Source organism: Macaca thibetana, chromosome 1 (genome assembly GCF_024542745.1).
Source record: "Macaca thibetana thibetana isolate TM-01 chromosome 1, ASM2454274v1, whole genome shotgun sequence".
NCBI classification, from domain to species: Eukaryota; Metazoa; Chordata; class Mammalia; order Primates; family Cercopithecidae; genus Macaca; species Macaca thibetana.
The window spans coordinates 186568117-186590038 of NC_065578.1; the positions used below are offsets into that span (position 1 = coordinate 186568117).

The following is a 21922-nucleotide window of genomic DNA, read 5'->3' on the forward strand; positions in this document are numbered from 1 at the left end:
GCTTTATTGTAGCAAGGGTTTCCAGGCAGTGGTCTGTAATTTATAACTGATGTGGAAGACCCTGGTATTTAAAATACTGTGAGCATGTGGTGGTTGCTTTTAGGATTGCTAACCAGTCCAGCCTGAATGGGACCATTCCAAATTGCAGACATTTTAGAGGAGCCATGAAAATAAACATGAACATATGATTTTGCATATGTTGACGGGCTCCCTATGAAACCAAACAAGAAGTACTTATTGAGTATCTGCTTCTCAAATTGCTTCATTTGTTGTCGATATTACTTAGATACAAGGGACTTTCTGGGAAGAATTATGCCTTCTGTTTCTTTCTCAATCCCCCAATGACACCAAGAGTTGACAATAAGTATTTAACAAATCCTGTGAACTAGATTAATAGATACATGGTCTTTCAAGAATTTAGAAGAAACCCAGCAAAAGACGATAGGATGCCTTTCCTTACAATTCAACATATGTTTTAATTTGTTTTCTTGCTCGTGCTATGTTCTTGTCTGTCACCAGTGTTTAATTCTGGTTTTGGCATATTATAGGTGCTTAATGAATGCTGATTGAAGGAAGGAACATAGTATAGATGGATAAACATTGGATTAGAATCAAGAGGCATAAATGTGAGCGTCCGATTTATTATTTTATTCTTGAGTGATGTAGAAAAAGTACTTTGAGTCTTTGATTCTTATTTTACTCACCTGTAAAACTGGAAAACACCTACCTTGCCAAACTCACAAGGCTATACTAGGGATCAAATACAAATAGTGCAAGAGAATGTACTTTGTAAACCATAAATGGCTATAAAATGTGCTTATTATGTAAATAATAAAAGACTCTACATTTTATATTTAAGAAAATTCTTACGCTTTTTGTCTATTGGCTCAAGATTAGAAGAAAAGAAAAACTAAGAGTATTACTTCAGTAAATGTAGACTAAAATGACAGAAATTTTTTTTGGCAAGTAAGATTTTAGTCAATGAAAGATTTTGGGAAGATATTTTCAAGACTAATGTTTTCCACTATCATTGTTTCTCATTTGTAGTAAACTTGTCTCTGAACTACTGCATACTAATCATATTTGTGTATCAAATCAGGATTAAAGTGTACTGAAAGGAAGAATAGTCAGAAATCCTATATTTCTCTGAAAGGTTTTTTTTTGTGTGTGTGTGTGTGTGTGTTTTTTTTTTTAAAGCTAACCACCTTATCTTTAAAAATCACTTTCTAAGTTATTTGGTGTTGTATTGATTTGTGAAGACTAAATTTTCTTAATAGGTCTTATATAGTAACTGAACTTTCAATGATATTAATAATTTTTTCTAATACAAAGACTATTACTCCTGAATCAGTTTTAGTATGAACTGGGTATGCTATAGATTAAATGTAGTCCCCAAAAGTTAATGTCTTGGAAATTTACTTGCACTGTGTCAAGAGACAGAGCCTTTCAAAGGCAATTGGGTCATGAGGACCCTGATGTCATGAATAGATTAATGCCATTATCGTGGGAGTGGTTTAGTTATCATAGGAGTGTCTTTTATATAAAAGTGAGCTCTCTCTCACATGCTCTCTTTTGCCCTTCTACCCTGGTACCAAGGCCTTCACCAGATGTTGAGCAGATGCCAGTGCCATGCTCTTGGACTTTCTAGTCTCCAGAACTATGAGCCAAACAAACTTCTTTTCTTTATAAACTAACCAGTCTGTGGTATTCTATTAGAGCATCAGAAGGCAGACTAAAACAAGGTACATACCTGAAATGTAAGATGTAGCTAATTGACATATATTAAAACAATTCCAGAGATTTCTGTTTTCAGCTATGATAGAGTAGCGTGTAATACAACAAACTGTCCTGGCAAGAACAATCATAAAACATGAATTAAGTATACAAAAAAGTTTAAAAGCATTTGAGGGCAACCAAGTAGTCAGGACTTAAAAGTCTAAAAAAAAAAAAAAAAAAAAAAAAAAAAAGAACACATTGAAGGGAACTTTATATTCTGTGTTACTTTAACCTTTGAGGTATTCTTCAAATCCTAAGCAATGCAAAATAAGAGTATAAAAGGCCAAGTAGAAATTGGCAATAGAGAGGCCAAAAAACTAAGGAGAGTTTTTAGCAGACACACTGCTGATGAAATAGAAATTGTACTTCAAAGACTGTCAATGTGGAGGTCCTAATCCAAGCTTTTAGTTGAGACTCCTGAAGAGTCAAGCCTTAGAAGAAAGAAAAAACTGAAAAAAAGAATGTATAAAGGCTCACAAATAAAGCACAAGCTTGAATTATCTTAATTATTCATTGAATTAAAGTGATCTTTCCCAAATCTTACCAAGCGTCCAAAAAAAAAAAAATCTTGAAAGGAAGATAATATTAGTCAGAGCCTCTACAATTTATTGTATCTGATATTCACTTAAAACATTATTAGTATAATAGTAGAAAAGCCCAAATAAATACGATATTTTAAAGTCAACCTAAACAGACCTCTCCATCAAGATATTGGTGTTATCAGATGCAGAATTAAAAATGATTGTGATTAATATGTTTTTAAATAGACTGTAAGATGAAGAATTTCACAAAGAATACACAGGAAAAACTGAATAGGTATTCTAGAGTTAAAATACAATAGCAAAACTAAGGATTTAATAAATAGTTTAATTGCTGATTATATTGAGCAAAATTTGGGATTATTGAAACAGAAGATAGCTCAGTTTATAATAATCAGACTACAGCATGAAAAGGAAGGGAATAACAAACAGAAGAATAGAAAAGTTAAAAAGATACACAGCAAAAAGGTGTAATGTATGTATATTTGGCAACTAAGAAAAAAAAAGTAAATGAGCAGAAGGAATATCCAAAACTTCTTTTTTTTTTTTTTTTTTTGAAACTAAGACACTAAGCCACAGATTGGAGAAGCTTCACAAACAAGACATATGCGAAGACAGGTAGGCCTGGGAACATCATAGAAAGACTGTTGAAGACAAAAAACAGAGAGACTATATTAAAAGCACCAGGGAATAAAAGACATTGCCTTCAAACATATATCAGATGTACAGCTAACTCTCCAAAATATAGAAGTGAAAAGATAACAGGATAACATCTTCCAAAGGATAAAATAAAACATCTGGCTACCTAGAATTTTGTACCAAAGATATCCTTTGAAAATGAATGCCAACTAAAAATATTTTAGCCACACAAAAACTGAAAGAACTCATTGTCAGCAGGCCCGCATTAAAAGAAATAATAAAAGTGAATTTCCTCAAGCTAAACAAAAATAATAGAAGCATAGAAATGTAGAAAGGATTAAAGAGCACTGGAGAGGGTAAATATTAGGGAATTTAAATTCATTTTACTTTAAAAATGCAGAAAGCAATAAATGGAGGAAAAGCATTCTAAGGTATTACAAAATTGTGAGAGTATTAATTTATACCAGTCTCTTAACAAGTTAGTGCGTGTGTTGCAACCTCAAGACTAACCACTGAGAAAATAAAAGTATAGCTCACTGTGATGGTAAATTTTAAATGTCAACTTGGCTGGATTGAGGGATGCCTCGATGGCTGGTAAAGCGTTATTTCTGGGTGTGCTTGTATGGTGTTTCTGGAGGAGACTGTCATGTGAGTCAGTGGACTGACAGAGGAACATCCACCCTCAGTGTGGATGAGTGCCATCTAATCAGCTGGGAGCCCAGATGGAACAAACAGGTGAAAGAAGGGGAGAATTTTCTTTCTTCCTCTTCCAGAGCAGGAAACTCTTTCTCTTTTGCCCTTGGACATCAGAACTCTGGGTTCTTAAGCCTTTGGACTCTGGGACTTGTACCAGCAGCTTCGTGGGGCTCCTGAGCCTTTGGCCTCAGAATTATGCCATTGGCTTCCTTGGTTCTGAGGCTTTTGGACTTGGACTGAGTCATGCTACCAGCGTCCCAGGTCTCCTGCTTGCCGAGGGCCTATCATGAGACTTAATTGTGTGAACCAATTGCCCTCCATAATTGTGTGAGCCATTCTCCTGATGAATACCCTCTTATTATCTATTTATATGTAGATACATCATATTATTTCTCTCTGGAGAACACTGACTAATACACTAACAAACTAATAGAATGAGAAATCACATAATCAAACTATGTATTTTATAAAAAAGCAAGAAAGAGACAAATAACAAGAAAGAGACAAAGAACAAATGAATAAGAAACCGTAAGTTGGTAAGTTTAAAACTAAACATTATTAATTACATTAAACGTAATTGTACTAAGTTCTCCAACTAGAAAACAGAGAATTTTAGATTGCATATATATAAAAAATAATATGTTGACAACAAACTAAGCATATTAAATATGATTATAAAGAAAAGTTAAAAGTAATAGGATAAAAGAAGACACAATACACAAATATAAAATGTTATTCAGTATCGGCATGGCTACAATAAAACCAGACAAAGGTTATGATAAAGCAAGAAGTGTTGCTAGATGGCTTTTAAAGTTAGTTTTAAAAGAGATAATTCACCTAAAAGATAAAAAAATCTAAAATTATATACTGACAGTTTCCAGTTTACACAGTTCTCACATGGATGAATATCAGTTATAACAATTTAGTTAACTAAAACCAGTCTCCCAAGAACATGATTCATATTTCAGTTTGCACAATATATTAATTTTAACTGTATAAAGTACCCACTTCACTATTAGTCTTTCAATTCAAAAATCACCATGTGAATTACAAATGTGAATAATGATGGGTGACCAATCACATCATTTCATTCAAAGTCTGTCACTGACTGGTCACTGGGTATCTGTTATTTCATTCATACAGAAACTAAAAAGTGTATACTTATGTTACCATTTTGTCTCCTAGTGATAAACTTAAATGACACTTTACAAAAATGGATAATCAAAAGAGAGAATTAGCTAAAAATGATGAACATGCAGCAAATAAATGAAAAATGATAATGTTGGGAAGTGAAATTTGAATCAAAGATAAATGGAGTTATAAAAGAAATAGCTGACTCTGGGAATGTTGACTCTCTACTGCCATTCAAGAGACTCTGGGAATACAGCCAGAGAAAGTCAGTGAAAGTGAAATTATTGATATAAATAAAAAAATAAGTTGTGACAAAAAGGAAGAAGCTGTCCCAGAAGTGATGTCAAGAAAAAAGCGTATGTTAAAGGAACTCTCAGGGATATTTCATAACATTGAAAGTGCAAAGGATAAAATGCTGGAAGTGGATTCAAACTTTACAAGAAACATGACAATTCATCAACACACAGAAGAACTGCTTGCTTTGTAATGTAAGTCATATAAAGAGGAAAAGGTAAACAATGTTTAAACTAGTCTTTGTAAGTTTTCTTTTTTTTTCACAAAAAAGGAAACACTTTATTTCTTTGTGTTTCTGTTTCAAATTCTAGTGAACTAAGTATCAGTTTCACTAGTTGTTTTTCCATTTTTCTACATACTTATAACTAAAAATAAGAGAGCATTTAATGTTACAAAAAAACCTTTTATATATCATGAAATAAGTGTAATTTTTCCCATTGATTATTAAGGTTACATTGCATAGTTGCAACTTGTATAGTCATTTTGTGATTTCACACTACCAGGCAAAGTAAAGAAAGACTGCCTTCACATTTAATAATATAGCCTCTAAATGTCTCAAAAATGACAAAACTAAAAGAGAAACAAACAAGTCCAAGATTTTGTTGGAGGAATATAATACATATCTCTCAGTACCTGATGGAAACAGTACACAAAATATTGGGAAAAATCAATATATACAAAATATATATAATATAGGAAATTTCAACAACACGATCGACAAATAGGAAATTTTAAATATATGGAATGTTTTATCCAACAATTGCAGACCACACATTCCTCTCAAAGCACATGTAATACTTACTAATATTGACCATAGACTGATCCATAATTCAAGGCTCAACAAATTTCAAAGAATTGAAACATAGAATATATTTTTGACCACAGAAGAATCTAGCTATAAGTTTTTTTTTTTTAAAAGTAATCCCAAATCCACATATGTTTTCAAGTTAAACAGCACACTTATAAATAACTCAGGAGTAAAAAAAGAAATAACAATGGTTTGAATTGAATGGTAACAGAAATAAGGTGTGAAAACTTATGAAATGTAGCTAAAGTCATGTTTAAAAGGAAATGTATGGCCTTCATGTATAAAATTTAAAAACAGGACAAAAATCAATTACCTATGCATCACCTCAAATTACTAGAAAAAGAACAAGTTAATGCAAATATAAAGGAAATAATGAAAAATAAGATCATATATATCTTCGGTTGGTCATATAAAAAGATTAATAAAAGGTTAATGAAAATGATAACTCTCTAGCAAGACTGAGCAGTAAAAACAAAAGAGATAAGCCACAAACTAACAATAGCATGAGTGAAAAAGTATACCAGATTCTGTAGAAACATAACAAAGAAAATAGCAGAACATTATGAAAAACTTAATTTGATATTTTAGATTTTTTAATAGACAAATTATTTGAAAAACCCAACTTATTAAAATTGACTTAAGTAGAAAACACAAATTTCTCCACCTTTGTTTTACAATTTTAATCTATAATTGTATTTTTTTCCTCAAAGAAAACTCCAGGCTCAGATGGTTTCACTAATGAATCCTCAAAAAATTAACACCAACCTTATACAAAATATTTCATAGAACTGAGAACTGGAGAAAAAAGAAACGTATTTAAGAAACCTATTTATTTAGTTTTGATCATAAAACCTGACAAGATAGTAAAATAAAGAAAATTAGGGCCAAACTCTAACGAATGTAGATGAAAAACCAACAACATATTCTCAAACAGAATTCAAAACGATGTGATTAGTTGTTGGTTTTCCAAATATCTTAGGTTGGTTTAACATTAAATTTTTTTTTTTTAATGTGAGTTAATATAGTAACAGAACAAAGAGACAAAAATATCATCTCAATAGATGCAGGAAAAGCATTTGATAAAATTCAACTCCACTTTCTCAGAAAATTGATGCAGGGCAGGCAAGGCCCCAGATTGGGACTTAGCCAAGGAGAGGTTTTGGCTTTGCCCAGGAAAGAACTTAAAGGTGAGCCAGTGGTGTTAGACAGCAGTTTTTATGAAGAGGCAGCAGAGGTATCACTCCTCTCACAGCAGAGCTACCCCATAGACAGTGTTCTTAGAGTAGCAGCCTAGGAGCTTTTGGCAGTCATATTTATACCCACTTTTAATTATATGCTAATTAAGAGATGGGCTATTCAGAACTTTCTGGAAAAGGGGCAAGGAGTTTTCAGAACTATATAGGGTAACTTTTGGGTCATTGCCATAGCATGCTGCCATGGCATTTATAAATTGCCATGGTGCTGCTGGAAGTGTCTTTATGCTAATGAGCAGTGAGGGCAACTAGAGGTCACTTTTATTGCCATCTGCTGGTTTTGGCTGGCTTCTTCACTGTAGCCTGTTTCAACCAGATCCTGCTGTGATTAGCAGGGCCCTGACCAATGCTTACAAAACAAGTCCTACTGATCTTCTACCTTACCTGCCCCCCTCAGATATTAGATATTCCTCCTTAATCCTTAGGGGGCCGCAGAAGGGTGGAGGTCTATCTTCTCTGAGTACTTTCTGCTAATTTTACTTTGCTTTCTGCCTAGCAATGGGGGAAGAAAAATCTTTGGATAGCTGGCCTAAGGGGCCTAAAGGGAGGGTGTTTTTATTTTTCGACTCAGAAGATGGGATGGGTTGGAAGCCTTTTGCCGCTATCATTTTTACATGGAATTGTTGTAATCTAGAAGATACAAACTTTCTTAAGAGCTTAAATTGAGGCGGAGTGCAGTGGCTCATGCCTATTTTCCTAGCACTTTGGGAGGCCGAGGCAGGCGGATCACCTGAGGTAAGGAGTTCGAGACCAGCCTGACTAACATGGTGAAACCCCATCTCTACTAAAAATACAAAAATTAGCCAGGTGTAATGGTGGGCACCTGTAATTCCAGCTACTCGGGAGGCTGGGGTAGGAGAATCACTTGAACCCAAGAGGCAGAGGTTGCAGTGAGCCAAGATCCCACCATTACACTCCAGCCTGGGCGACAAGAGCCAGAGCGAGATTCCATCTCAAAAACAAAACAAAAAAAAGAAGAAAGAGGTTAAATTAGCAAAGGACAAAAACTAGTAACAACAAGAAAGCTATCATTAGCTTTTATAATAAAAGTCCTAGGAGAGGTAAGAACCAGGTAAGACTTGGGAGAACATTTTTGATAGTCAACCAAATACAGCTGGGGCCAGTGTCCACATTGTATTTATGTTATCAGGTAGTTTGTTCATAGATTTTTTTGAAGGTTAACCTCAATCTGTTTAAAGTTATTAATATTAATATATGTATAGATTTTATTAATAACTGCATAGACTTGCCTTGTTTAATAATCTACTAAATAATTCAGCACTAGTTTGTTATCAATAATTATATTTGCCCAAGAGCTTAATAAGCTACTAAATAATCCAGCACTAGTTTGTTATCAAGAATTATATTTGCCCAAGAGTCTAGGAATTTTAGAATTTCCTTTAATGCCTAATCTGTGCTGGTGGCTAATGACTGTAGGGTTTGAGTCAAGCATTTCAGGGCTAACTCATGGTAGGCAAAGCCACCCCAGGGGTCCATTAGTCTTATTGCTGCCCCAATTCCTGCCAGAATCAACCCTATTGCTCATTTATTTCTGGTATTCCTGGGTCTTAAGGGGTTATAGACAGTGATCTCCATAGGGGTAAGCATGGCTAATGTATATTTACCCATTTCACCTTTTTGATATATAAGGGAAAGCTATGCCTAAAAGAACACGTGGCTCCCCAGCAAGTCGGGAATGGTTATGAGATATGAATGTTTCCCACTCATGACCACAAACAAAAATGAGCCCAGTTGGGGCACAGAGGTTCCACAAGGTGTGATGTCTATCCTTTGTGGCCAAATTGGGTCTGTAGAGATATTTCTCCCCTGCTCCAGTGGGGGTGGTCAAACTATCCTTGTTCTTTAGAAGGGGGCTGTGCTTCCACCTTCCCCAATTAGGCAGTTGCTTTTCCCCTGTGTGTTTTGATTGAGGAGAAAACCTACAAACAGATTTTTTGCACACAAGTGGAATCCCATTTACCTTGCTATGACCTTGGGAACTTGGCAGCTTAGAGTTAGATTAGAGCACTGAAGGGAAACTTTTGTTTTTGTGTCATTAACACAACAGTAGGTACAAAAGATAGAATTATTACTGCACTAGAGGTAAAGATAGCCAACTTTCCAGGTCTGGGTAATAGTGGCAGGGGGTTTACGTGGAATCCATTAAGTGGGGAAGAGTTTCACCTAACAAGTAGGGGACTGGGTACTTTGAGATTGCAGTGATTAGTCAGGAGGTCTGGGGAGATGGCCATGAGATTTTTCTGGATAGGCCAGAAGGTGGAATTTGCTATTCTGGAAATGTTGATGACAAATTTAGTAATCACAAAGATGATTCCCTGATGCTATAATTTTTGAAATATTTTATTATAGAGTTTTACTCCCACCCACCCTGGATTAGGTTAATTGAGAGAGCAAACAGGATTAATAGTGCCAACATGGTGTCTAGTTGGGCCTTAGAAGAGTCTCTACACCCAATAAGGATACAAGAGGTGTTTTCTAGGAGAAGGTAGTTGGCCAAAGTGATAGAAAAGAAATATAATCAAGAAGAAGAGAAGAATTAATGCTCCTATTCCCATCCACAGTATCATGTTATTACTTTTAGCCGTGTGTTATTTTAAATAGGTAGCGGAGGTCTTTCAAAGGTCATGGCTTCTTTCCCAGATGTACGTTATGGTGCCTGTGACTCATAAAAAAACACGTTTTATTCTGGAGAGGTGTACCCAAGTAGTTATGTTTTAAAGGTTTAATATGGTGAGGGTATTTAATAATACTTGATAGGGGCCCTTCCCTTTTGGTTGTAATTGATCCTTAAGGTATCCTTTTTTTTTTTTTTTTTTTTTTTTTTCTCCCAGTAAGGCTAAGTCTCCTGATTGAAGAAAAAAAGTATTCTTTTTTGTGTAGGAAAGGGCAATACTTTATTGTTATAATTTGGAATGGCCTCTGATCCTGGCTTAAACATTAGGGGTTGGGAGCATAGTGAGGTGTGTCTGACCCTTTATTTCTCATCAGGCTTGAATTAGATTTTTTAGTGTTTGGAGGGAATTCCCTTTGGCCAAAGTGGGGGATCTACTCAGTGTGTAGAGGGCCTATGGATTTTTTTTTTTTCAGTTTATATTTTCCCTTTTTGTCAAGGCACTCCAGAAATAGTATTAATAGTCAAGCTTTCCTCTTGTCTCACCCTGATGCTGGGGTGGTGTGCTATCTGCCCCAGGTCCATTATGTCCTTTGTTGGGATCCCTATGGTCAAGGGACTTAGAGTTAAAAGACTTATAGCTAATTAATTGTTTTAGGCCAGATGGAAACAAAGGTGGGCAGACACTTATTAACTCTTAAACCTCTTTTAAGTAATATAAGAGTCAAAACTAAAAGTCAAAAAATAAGGTTATAAAACTAATTTATGTGTGTTGAGTTACTATAATCTTGGCTTGTAGTAATTAGTTATGTAAAACACAAGCATTTTGTTAGCATCTATGTGCCTGTCTTTGATTTGGAGGGTCTCAATTAATTTTATCTCTCAAAATCTGGTCCATATAATCTCACACGCCCACTTCTTCCATAATTGTTTTTGGGCCTGGGGGGACTGAACAGTTTTACATTTTAGAGGCAAAATAAAACATAAAGAATTAGCAATGCTTTCAACAAAAAGGTCATAAGCCCAGCCTAGTTTTGAAAATGACAGGAAAGGAATTCCACAGGTAGCTAAACATTTAAATTATTTGGTATCAAGGACTATAATAAGTTATATTAATTTAGGTAAAGGCAAAATTATTAAGTGAATACAAGCTTGCCCCTGTGTCTCATGAAAGCAGTTTACTTTGATTATCCCTTTGCTCAGGTTTAAAGAAGAGGCTTTGGTTAACTTGAGTTTGATGTTAGATACTGGCAGGAGTTGGTGCCTTTTCTAGACTCCATCTCTACATAAAATTTAAAAATTAGCTGGGTGTAGTGGCAAGCAACTGTTGTCCTAGCTACTTGGGAGGCTGAGGTGGGAGGATCTCTTGAGCCCAGGAGTTCAAGACTATAGTAAGCTATGATGGCACCACTCCATTCCAGCCTGGAAAACAGAGCGAGACCCCGTCTCTCTCGAAAAAAAAAAAAAAGAACTTCAGTTCGTCTAAAGATGTGTTTATGAGCAAGAAAAGTTAGTCATAGTGTTGGAAGATATGAAAGAGCATATTGCTGAAAAATAATTAACATGCATACAATTATGATGAAATTATATAAATTATGAAGAAAATGACAGACAACTCAATGGAAAATTGAACAAAAGACTTGACTATGCTCTTAAAAAATATGTACGAGTAGCTGATATACATATGAAAGGCTCCCAATCTCATTAGTTATCATGCAAATACAAACTGAAACCACAGGGCAATACCTTTACATATTCAATAAAACATTAAAATGGAGACTTAAAATACCAAATGTTGATGAAAATGTGAAACATTTGAAACACTCAAAACATCTGGTGGGAGTATAAATTAGTACAACCACTGTGGAAAATTATTTGGGATTATTTACCAAAGCTGGCCTACTTATGATTTGGCAGTTCCAAATATACCCATCTGTTTATACACATTCACCACAAAAATGTACAGAAATGCTTATAGCAGAATGACTTATAATAGCACAATAGAGAAAAACCAGAAATAATTCAAATATTCATCAATATTAGAATGGTTAAATATATGGTGGCGTTTTCATACAGTGCAATGCTTATACCACAATGAAAATGAACACTACTGCTAAGTGAAGCAGCATGAATGAATCCCACAAATAGAATGCCAAATAAGAAAGAATCAGTTGCAAAGAGTACATACTGTAAAGCATTTTCCTATAAATTTCAAAAGCAGACAAAACTAATCTATGATGATAGAAATAGATCCACCTCAGTGGTGTAATAACTAAGAGGGGACATGAGAGAGCCTTGTAGGGGGGCGGTGATGGAAATGTCCTATTTCTTGATCTGTGTTGTGATTAGAAAGGATGTTCACTTTGCAAAAATTCATTAAGCTGTGCGTTTCTGATTTTTGCACTTTTCTGTGTGTATGTTACACTTTGATAAACTGATTACTCATGTATTAACAGAAAGAAGTCCACAATTCAGAGAGGTGAAAATAAACTCAATATTAGCACTTTGAGATAACAAAAGAAAATTTTCTGACAGGTCATCCAAATGCACCATTTACACACACACACACACACACACACATGCTTACACCTTTCACACGCACAAAAGAAACATTTGGGCCACTTACTTTGAGCCAAACCTCATCCTCTTTCTTCAGGCTACTTTCTGGCTGCTCACTCCTGTCATCCTGAGTTTCATTTTCACTGGCAACACATGGAAACCAGCCAGTTAGGGGACGGTGGTTGGGTAAATCTGGATGGTATGATGTGCAAATCTGAAATACAATTTCAACCAACAATTTGAAGTATGGAGTGTGAAGATATAAGGACAATGAAACTCTCCAGCTCATAGCAAAGTTTTTCTCTCTTTCTGAATGCCTAATGATCACATTATTGGCAGAAAACTTTTCTCAACATTGAAGTATTTCTCAGTGCTCTCTTTAACATCAAGATATAACTTACAAGGGTAGAAAACACAACAGGCCTCAGTTTATCATCAGCCCACGGGTCTTGCCCACTGGGTGGTTACAAATAGTCCTGGCATATTTCAGGTAACTGCCCCAGGACAAAGCAGGGGAGTCTGTCTGGGGTGATGATGAAGCCCTTACCAGGCAGCATCGACTGCCCCAAAAGTGAGGCTACTGAGTTGGGGAACCACTGAGGATTCAGCTAAGTAAAGGAGCCAGAGAAATAAAACTCCAGGAAATTTCTCCCACTTCACTTAGGGAAGACAGACAGGCTAGACTAAAAGCCACTTCAGAGAGCGGTCATTACCTCAGAATCTCCCAACTTCCCTGGCTTTCTGTCATCGGATGCCAGGACTTGAAGGAGCAAGATGCCAGAATTTAGGCTGAGAGAGTGTGGCAGAAATGGCTAGCTGCCGACTGGTATCTATTTCCCCTTACTTTTTTATTAATAAACTCCAATTTTGTTCAAGGCGACAGTGTATCTGGTTATAAACGCTCATCTCCCTAGGGTTCCTTACAACTAAAGGTGATGAAGTGGCCTAGATCTGACCAGTAAGAGGTGGGTGGAAGTTTATTGTGTGGAATGTCCAGAAAAGCTATCATTTTCTCAATAAAAAGGGAAAGACTCAGCTGCCATGCACCTATTTCCCTTTGGCCTGTCCCCTCCTTCCTTGAAATGCTGATTTCACACCTAGGAGAACTGCAGCCATGTTTTGAGCAGGAGGAAGAAGGCTGCACTCGAGGATGAAAGAGCTGGAATCTAGAAGACCCTAGGTCCTTGATGAAATCCTTGAATTGGAGCATCAACCTTAGCTGGCTCCTCAATCTCTTCAAAGATGTCTTCTCAAGTATAAAATCATATTATTTCATTCTGGCCTAAACTATCTAGAGGCCTAAATCTCACTTCTGTGAAAGGACTGTATTGCCTATTCTAATAAATTGAAGAGTTTATTTTGCAACAGAAGCATCTAGAATGGGTCACAAGAGTCGTGAGCCTTTAATCTTCTTTTCAGTCTTCAACGTTACCTCATAGATGTCATTGGTATAGCATTTTAGATCTGTCAGAGGATCTCCTATCTATTTAGGTGGATATTCAGAAAAAAAATTGTATACCCAAGGATTTACTTCTAGCAAAAACTCTACAGTTTCTTCAATAATAAAACTTCTTTAAATCAATTTATACTTTGATCCTCAATACACACTTTAAAGCTTATTTGATCACTGTAGTAAACCACTGAACATGAAAAAGGTGTTACTATACCCATTTTCCATGTGAGAACATTGGGTCCCAGAGAGGTTAAGTGACTTGTCCAACATCATGTAATTATAATAGCAATGCTGGTAGATCCACTAATGTTGCCTAGGCCTTCTAACTCCTTTCTTCTTCTTTTTCTTCTTTTAATTATCCAAACACAGACCCCAAGTGTAAGCGTAGGGGGAGTCACTTTACAATTTGCACAGCCTCGACTCTATTCATCTGGCTTAACTTACCAGGGAATGAGGTTCTCCAGTTACCAAGGAAACAGGACACTTATTCTTGTCTTCATGAGAGGAGTAAGCCTGGGTAGCCCACTGATCCAAGTATCCTTTGGGAGTGTAGATGCCACAGTCTACAATGCTGGTTTTTCTCTCAAAAGGTTCACATATGCCATCTCCCTCATACATGTAGCAAAGGCTGGGCTCTCCTGCCAAGAAATATTGTGTGACACAGGAAGAGTGTTTTCATAAATGTCATGATAAAAATGAACATGGGAATGTCCACGACATTTCTTCTCCAGCCCACTAAAGAGAATTCTGCAATTGCCTGCCAGTCTAGTGCCTACCCCAAACACACAGATACACATACATCCCACACATCCCTAAAGAAGAAGGATTTTTTTCTCATTGGGAGAAAGGTAGAAACCATCTACATTATAAAAGTACAGAAAGGGTTGAGATCAGGGAAGAAAGAACAGGGAGAAAAAAAGCAGCTGTAGGCTGGGTGTGGAAAGAAATTTTAAGTAATAGTTGAGTAAGATATTTAGGGGAAGCCAGAGATATAATATGGTAAAAGAAGAAAGGAATATAAATAAATCCTAACATATATTATATATTTGAATCTTTTTCATAGTTTTTGAAATATTAAAGCATTAGGGGGGATTTTTCTCAATCACTTTTTGTTGCTTGTGTTTCTTCAACTGCGTGACTGCTATTAAACTGGAGAATATAGGCTCCAGGCTTATGAGGGTTACATATGTATTGATTTTTTTTTAGTCTTAGAACAACCCTGTGAGGTTTGTATTTTGTTTCTTTTATGATAGGAAGCCTGAGTCTCAGTGATTTTATGTGACTTCATAAAGGACCCTTGAATGGTAAGCAATAGAGCATTAATTTGAGTCAGGCTTAAATCCAAGAGCCAGAATGAAGGTTCAGCAGCTATTACTCCACACTGCCTCAAACTAAGACAGAGGGGCTGTCTTCAAAAGCAAACAGGTGAGAAACGAATATCTGAGAAAATATACTGGGGTTGTAAAGCCAGCTGGTATGCACTGGACAAGTTCCATTCTTGCTCATATAATAACTCCTAGTAAATGAATAGCACTGACTCTTTATAGATACATAGACACAGTGCCTTCAAATGTAGATAGCTGAGAAACACTTACAAAGCCATTTAAGTTCTGTTGCATTTTTTACCAAAATATGAGGCAATTAATATTAATGGAACAATTCAAATTTCTATTTTCTACTTAAAAATTAGGACATGAAAATAAGATTAAGATTCAAAACAACACCTACGTATATATTCAGTGAGAGCATTACTAAAATTTACTGTTACTATTTCCTTTTTTTCATGTTCAATTCTTCATAGCAATACCACAGGACTGTTCCAGTAATTTGCCAGCTGTCCATCAACATATAGTTATTAATTATTCTCTTAATAATTTCCTCTAAGACCCTTCTGTGGTAAATCTATCTCTACTTGCCAGATATAAGCCACTGTCCACAGGACTTGGTTGAAAATCTATTTTGGGCTTTCAACTCATACGTTTCATCAAACCTACTCAAAGCACTCTCCAAAGCCAATGTATGTGCTTTTGGAATGACTTTCCCATAATAATTCTCTCTCTCTTTACGTGTGTGTATAGTTTTGTTTTGTTTTTCTACTTATAACCCAGTAACTACTCTTCTTGCTTCTTGTCTCTATTTTTTTGAGCACAGACTTAAAATTGTTGTTTATGTTTCTTTCAAATTCATCTGAAAATAACTGAATACTTTAAAAATATATTTTACAATGGTTTCTTCAAACCTGAACTTTTGAGAAATAATGGAATATAACTATGTGCTTAGCATATGATGAACTTACGATTCACTAAAAAAAGTCTAATGTTGGAATATATCATTTAACCTTACCCTGTATAGTTAAAACCATTTAAATATAGTCTTACTGGGGTTGAAGGAAATAGCCAAACTTTATGAGATCAAATGTGATAGACACAATATAAGGTCTCCTTGTAAGTTAAATAAGACTTGAGCTGCACTGAGGAAAGTTTAGTGTTTGGAGAATATATATTGTATTTAATATGAGACTACTATGTGGCTACCAAAAAGAAATAATGCTAACAGAGGTTGTGTTAACAAATACTTGTGTACAGAAGAGGGAGGTAATCGGTTCAATGTATTCTGCATAGCCAGACCACATCTGGAGTATTGGATTTCCTTCTGGGCATTGACCACATGAAGCATGCCAGTTTGGGGTAAATAAGAAAGGGTCTGGAATCCTAATCACATGAGGGGATGTTTGGATTGGAAAGGAGAATAATGGAGAGGTATTTCAAATATCTGAATGGTAGTCAAATAAAACAGAAAAAAATATATATCCTCTGTAGTTTCATAGCAGGGAAAATGCACTTGATTAAGCATGAGGAAAGCTGAGTTCCAGGGCTGGCTCTGCAAAGATTTCATTGTATGCCCTTGGATGAGTCACTAAAATGTTCTGAGCCTCAGTTTCCAAACTGGAAAAAAAGGAAAAAATTTTACAACAGATAAGGCCATTTGTAAACAGAATGGTCTGTTTCAAGGTGCATTCTTCACTGCTAGAGTTAGGTAAGCAGAAGCTAGAAACTCATCTCTCATGCTTTGGTAGGAGGCATTTATGTAAGACAGAAGCTGTGCTCTAAGTCACTGATAAACTCGTACTCAAGAAAGGATCAGGGACTCGATCAGACTCATGGTACACAACATGCACAGAATACATGGTACCGCTGAACACATAGTACACAACGGGCCTTTTTCAAATGGATGGATGGATGAATGCATGGAGAGAGGACCACCAACATTCTATGATGCAGGTCTGGCTCTGGAGAGCAGGGACATTTGTATATTCTGTGTAGTACTTAACACCTTAATAAATTATATATAATTGTAATCACATTCTACTTTATCTTAAGATTTCAAGACTTTAAAATAGTTTTAAATGCACTGCTATTTAAAAAAACTTCAATGTGTGGTTATGCTCCACCAAATAATTGCAATCTATGTAGATGACAATGGAAAATATATGCATCTAAGGAACCTGGTGATGATAGCTTTAATCAGAATTGGAAAAGTGTTGTAGACTGCCTCCCCGGAGTGGCAAGAGTCTAGAGTAAAAAGCACCTTATACTCTAGAGTTAAAATTTTTACCAGTGATTCTCCAAGGCTAAAATGTGTTAGGATCCTCTGTTATTCTTCATGATTGAATCTATGACACACAGTCACCAAAATATGTCTTGCCTTTGCTTTGGCTTAGAATGTTTCCTTACTGTAATTTGTATGTAGAGTCCATATGATTGTGCTACTTACCTGACATATTGGCGTTACCCTGGAGGACCCAAGAGAAATCTTTGGTAACATTAAACTAGGAAGCAGAATAACCTAGTGGTTTACAATGCAGATTCTAGAGCTGTACTTCCTTAGTTCAAATGCTGACTTTACCACTTCTAGCTGCATAAATGAAATCAAGTTATTTAAGCTCTGCTTCCTTAGTTCAAATTTAAGCTCTACTTCCTTAGTTCAAATGCTGACTTTACCACTTCTAGCTGCATAAATGAAATCAAGTTATTTAAGCTCACTTTGGTTTCCCCACAATTATTCTAAGGATTGAATGAGATAATACCTGTGAAACAATTCATGTCTGGCATACAAGGGACACATCAAAGGTTATTATTATCACTAAGCTAGATGTTACAAGGTATCAAGAACTTACAAAATAATACACCTCTAAAAGTAGGACACAATCTTAGACTGGAACTCCCGAACTTACCTACACAGTTGAAACCTTCCTCCAGCTCACACGCCTTGGAGCAGCCATCTCCACTCACAAGGTCTCCATCATCACACTCTTCTCCCAGGCTCCTAGAGGGTAAAATATACATGCATATATAACACAAAAAAATAATTTTTCTTGTTTAGCTACCATTGTTTAAAATTCTTACAATTTCTCAGTATATATTAAAAAGTGCAAGTTGGAAAAAAGTAGGAGCTAGAAGAATGCTTTTACAGAAAATAGAAACAAACATACGGATATATAAAGTAGATACAATGTATTCAATGATTGTTGATTGGCATATCCAGTGGGTTGTGGGAATTCCTGGAAGTCAGGTAGCTCATGGCGCAGAAACATCTAGGAGATCCATGAGGGTCTTGATGGCGTTTCGGGAGAGGGTCTTAAGCTTAGAAAAGCCCTGCCAGCCCTATAATGAATAAAGGCTTAAAATAGCTGACAACGGTAAGGAGAAAGCCTGCCTGTCTCTGTGGTTTCATCTATTCATTTTTATCTAGTATTTCTTTATGATTTCATTGTTTTGTTACATAAAGGTGCCGTTGTTATAAAAATTAGGATTTTGTAAAATTCAATCTCCTGTTCATATACCTAGAGACTTAAGTAGCCCTATGGGGCCATCTCTCCGTCTAGGGCATCTCTAGGGCTCAGGTCCCTGTCTTTACTCCTTACTACCACCTGGTGACAGCTAACATATATTGCAGGGAAGAAACAAATGCTAAGAGAAGAAAAACGTTTTTAGTTTCCAATCTCAAATGCTAATACAGCAGATGACAAAATTTGAATTGAGGTGGGTGAGTTAGTTTATAGTGAAAGGGACATGAAGCAACTTATGGAAACAAAATAGATAAGTTTGGGTTGATGCTCCTATGAAAGAACCAACATTTGGCTATTGCAGAATGCATGAGGATTACCATTTTTTTCTCCTTGACTTTGTTTATGCTCAAAATGGACATGTATTTTAACTCAATAGATAAAGGATTTGGAATGTTAAAGTGTTTTCAGACCCAGAACATCACAAATAGCTCTAATCTATTGTTTAAAGTATTCCTCACCAGGATGAATGAAAGATTAAATAATTAGAAATGAGAATGGTTTAAAATGAATTAAATGTATGCTATGAATACAGTGATATAGTAATCATATTTTACTTGGCAAGCTGGAAGTGGAGAAGGCTAAAAGCGATATAAAAACAACATAATTGAAGAAATTAAGGAAACTTCAAATCATTTTTCTATATAAATGCAATGCAGTTCAATGAAAAGAGACTATACTGGGGACCTAATTAAATGTGTGCTATATCCAAGAAGTCTCCAAATACTTTATGCCTTAATGTGCTTATTTATGGAGAGAAGATTAACCTTCATCTGTGTTTTGCTACAAGGGGTGCAGGAATAATCTTGGAGGTCGCCAACTTTATATTTTCATTTTGAAGATAATCTAAACAATCAGTATAAGCATGCTATGTACCATCTTGTGCCATGCGGCCCAACAGAAATGTAGTGAAAGTCACATTTTTAATTTTTCTGGTAGTCATTTAAAAAGTAAAAAGAAACTGGTAAAATTGGTTTTAATACTATATTTTACCTAACCCAAGATATTCAAAATATTATTTCAATCTGCAATCAGTATAAAATGAGGCATGTTACATAATTTTTACATACTAAGTCTTTGAAATCTAGTGTGTATTTTTCACTTACAACACATCTGAATTTAACTATTTGATCTGTATTTAGATTTTATAATACTTATAGTTGAAACATAAGATTTACCTGCCCAAGTTGTTCCAAATATACTTGAAGATTTTCCAATAACCAAATTGAGTTTTGGTTTTTAAACCAAATGTGAATTACTAAAAATTAAATAAAATTCAGTATTCAGATTTTTAGGTGCATTTGGTATATTTTAAAGGCAAAAAGAGCCACCTATGGTTGGCGGCTCCTATATTGAACAGCACAGATTGAAATGAGTAACTTCTGTATGAATACTGTTTATAATTTCAGGGCCCTGCATTGTGCTTGTTTTGATGGTCCTATTGACAAGTGATATCTAAGTGATCACTAATGATTTGTATGGCTCCTTGTTTTATGTGTAATGTGGTGCCTTTGGTTAAGCCAGATTTGGAGTTACATACCTTCTCATTGGATGGAAGCACTAGTTACACAGAGAAGAAAACACAGGCAGAAGTTTCAAGGAACATTTTGATAAGAAACCTCGTGAGACCCAGTAGCCAAGCAGTGCTGCCTTAGATGAAGCTGCTTTAAGGCACGTGAGAAAATGTGCAAAACCAGGGTAGGAAAAGAGCTCTCCAACCCTTTCAGCCCCACATGCTTCAGGCAGAAATGGCACCCTGGGGCTGCAGGGTGGCCACCATTAGACAGCTGCCTTGGAAGACGCTAGGGCAGGGGGCAGAGTGTTTTGTTCAAGGAGGGTCCTGCCAGTGTAGTAGTGGTTACCCAGCCCCCCAACACATTAACTAGTGGGCTGTAGGTTTAAAATGAAGCAACCAAAACAGAGAAAACAACAACAGTATCAAGTGGACCTGTCCTCTGCAATGTGAAGCATCCCAGGGAGAAATCTGATTTGAAATGAAGGAGGGAAGGTGGCAGGCTGAGGCTGAGGTAGGTGGCAAGGGACAGCACATGAGCAAGGTTGAGGTGACTTCAATGGCTTCTACATATTATCGAGGGCTGGGAACATTTTAGTGTTTATACTTCTATGACAAGGAATAGACTTACTATAGTTTCAGGATCTTAGACGATTGAGGAGATAAACAATGTTTAGCGACTGCTAAATGATGGGATGGAATCCCAAGAAAGGCTACAGAATTGATTCCCAATAGGGCTTCAAGATACGATATATCTTCACTTGGTCTGGGAAAATACAAATAACCCATCTCATTAGGATGCAAAATCTAAGACAAATCACAGTGTCTGTCTTCCAGCCTCCTAATCCAAGCAGCTTTATATAAGTAATAAATAAGGCTAGATGAGCATTAAAATTAGGTTGATGTAGGGTGATCAACTGTCCAGGATTTCCTGGGACTTGGTATTTCTAGTGCTAAAACCGGGAAAGTCCCAGGCAAACCAGAATGAATTAATTAGTCCTCTATGTTAATGTCACAAAAGGGCAACAAGAAAAGTAACATGGTATGTTAAGAAATAGAAAGAGTGATTCCATTTCTACCTTGGTGATGCTTACAGAATAGCTGGAAATTATATTGTTATCAGTTCTACTAAGGCTTACATGAGAAACTGAAGATCCGAAAGCTATACTGAATTTCCTCAGATCACACAACTAGTTAGTAGAATAGGCCATTTGTTCAAAAGAGATCGTCTTTCGGCATCATTTGATGAGTAACCTTCTGCATAAATTCCTTCCCTGAATCACTGTCCAGCAGTTGCTTGCTGAGGCCATAAAAGGGGCTCCCAGATAATCAGTCTCAATACCTCAATACTCTGGGGTTAGCTATAAAAGTGGGTTCCTCCATAACTATTTAGAGATGCCAGATCTCAAGACCTGACAAAACCAAGTCCCAGATTTTAGAATTTCAACACTAGAATCAAATGGTGCCTTGCTCCCTACATTTCCAAAACAAGTCAGACTCCTGAAACTTCTGTTCAGAGCAGTGTCCCTGCTCAGATACACACATACACACACACACACACACACACACACACAATACTCACTCTGACACCTTCCCATCTCCGCAATAAGGAGCTCCGTGAATGTGGTTCAGAGGAGGCGAAGCTTCTCCCAGTTCTCCTCCAGCTTCAGCTAGAACTTGGTACCGATACATCTGCCCAGGTGTGACCTCCCTATGGAAACCAAAGGGTTTGTGACCACTACAGCCACAAAGTGAGGCATGCCCTGAGTCCTTCGTTGATGGT

General features: G+C 36.2%; 1 protein-coding gene across 2 annotated transcripts in view; it reads right to left on the reverse strand.

Annotated features, from left to right (window-relative positions):
- Positions 1–21922, reverse strand: part of PAPPA2 (pappalysin 2) — a 298413-nt gene that overhangs the window by 123447 nt on the left and 153044 nt on the right. For both annotated transcript variants that reach the window (XM_050766967.1, XM_050766964.1), the window contains 4 exons: positions 21722–21850; positions 18015–18106; positions 14225–14418; positions 12395–12541 (listed from right to left, as the gene is read on the reverse strand). In XM_050766967.1, the coding sequence (XP_050622924.1) occupies positions 12395–12541; positions 14225–14418; positions 18015–18106; positions 21722–21850 (562 nt within the window). The remainder of the gene's footprint in view (positions 1–12394; positions 12542–14224; positions 14419–18014; positions 18107–21721; positions 21851–21922) is intronic.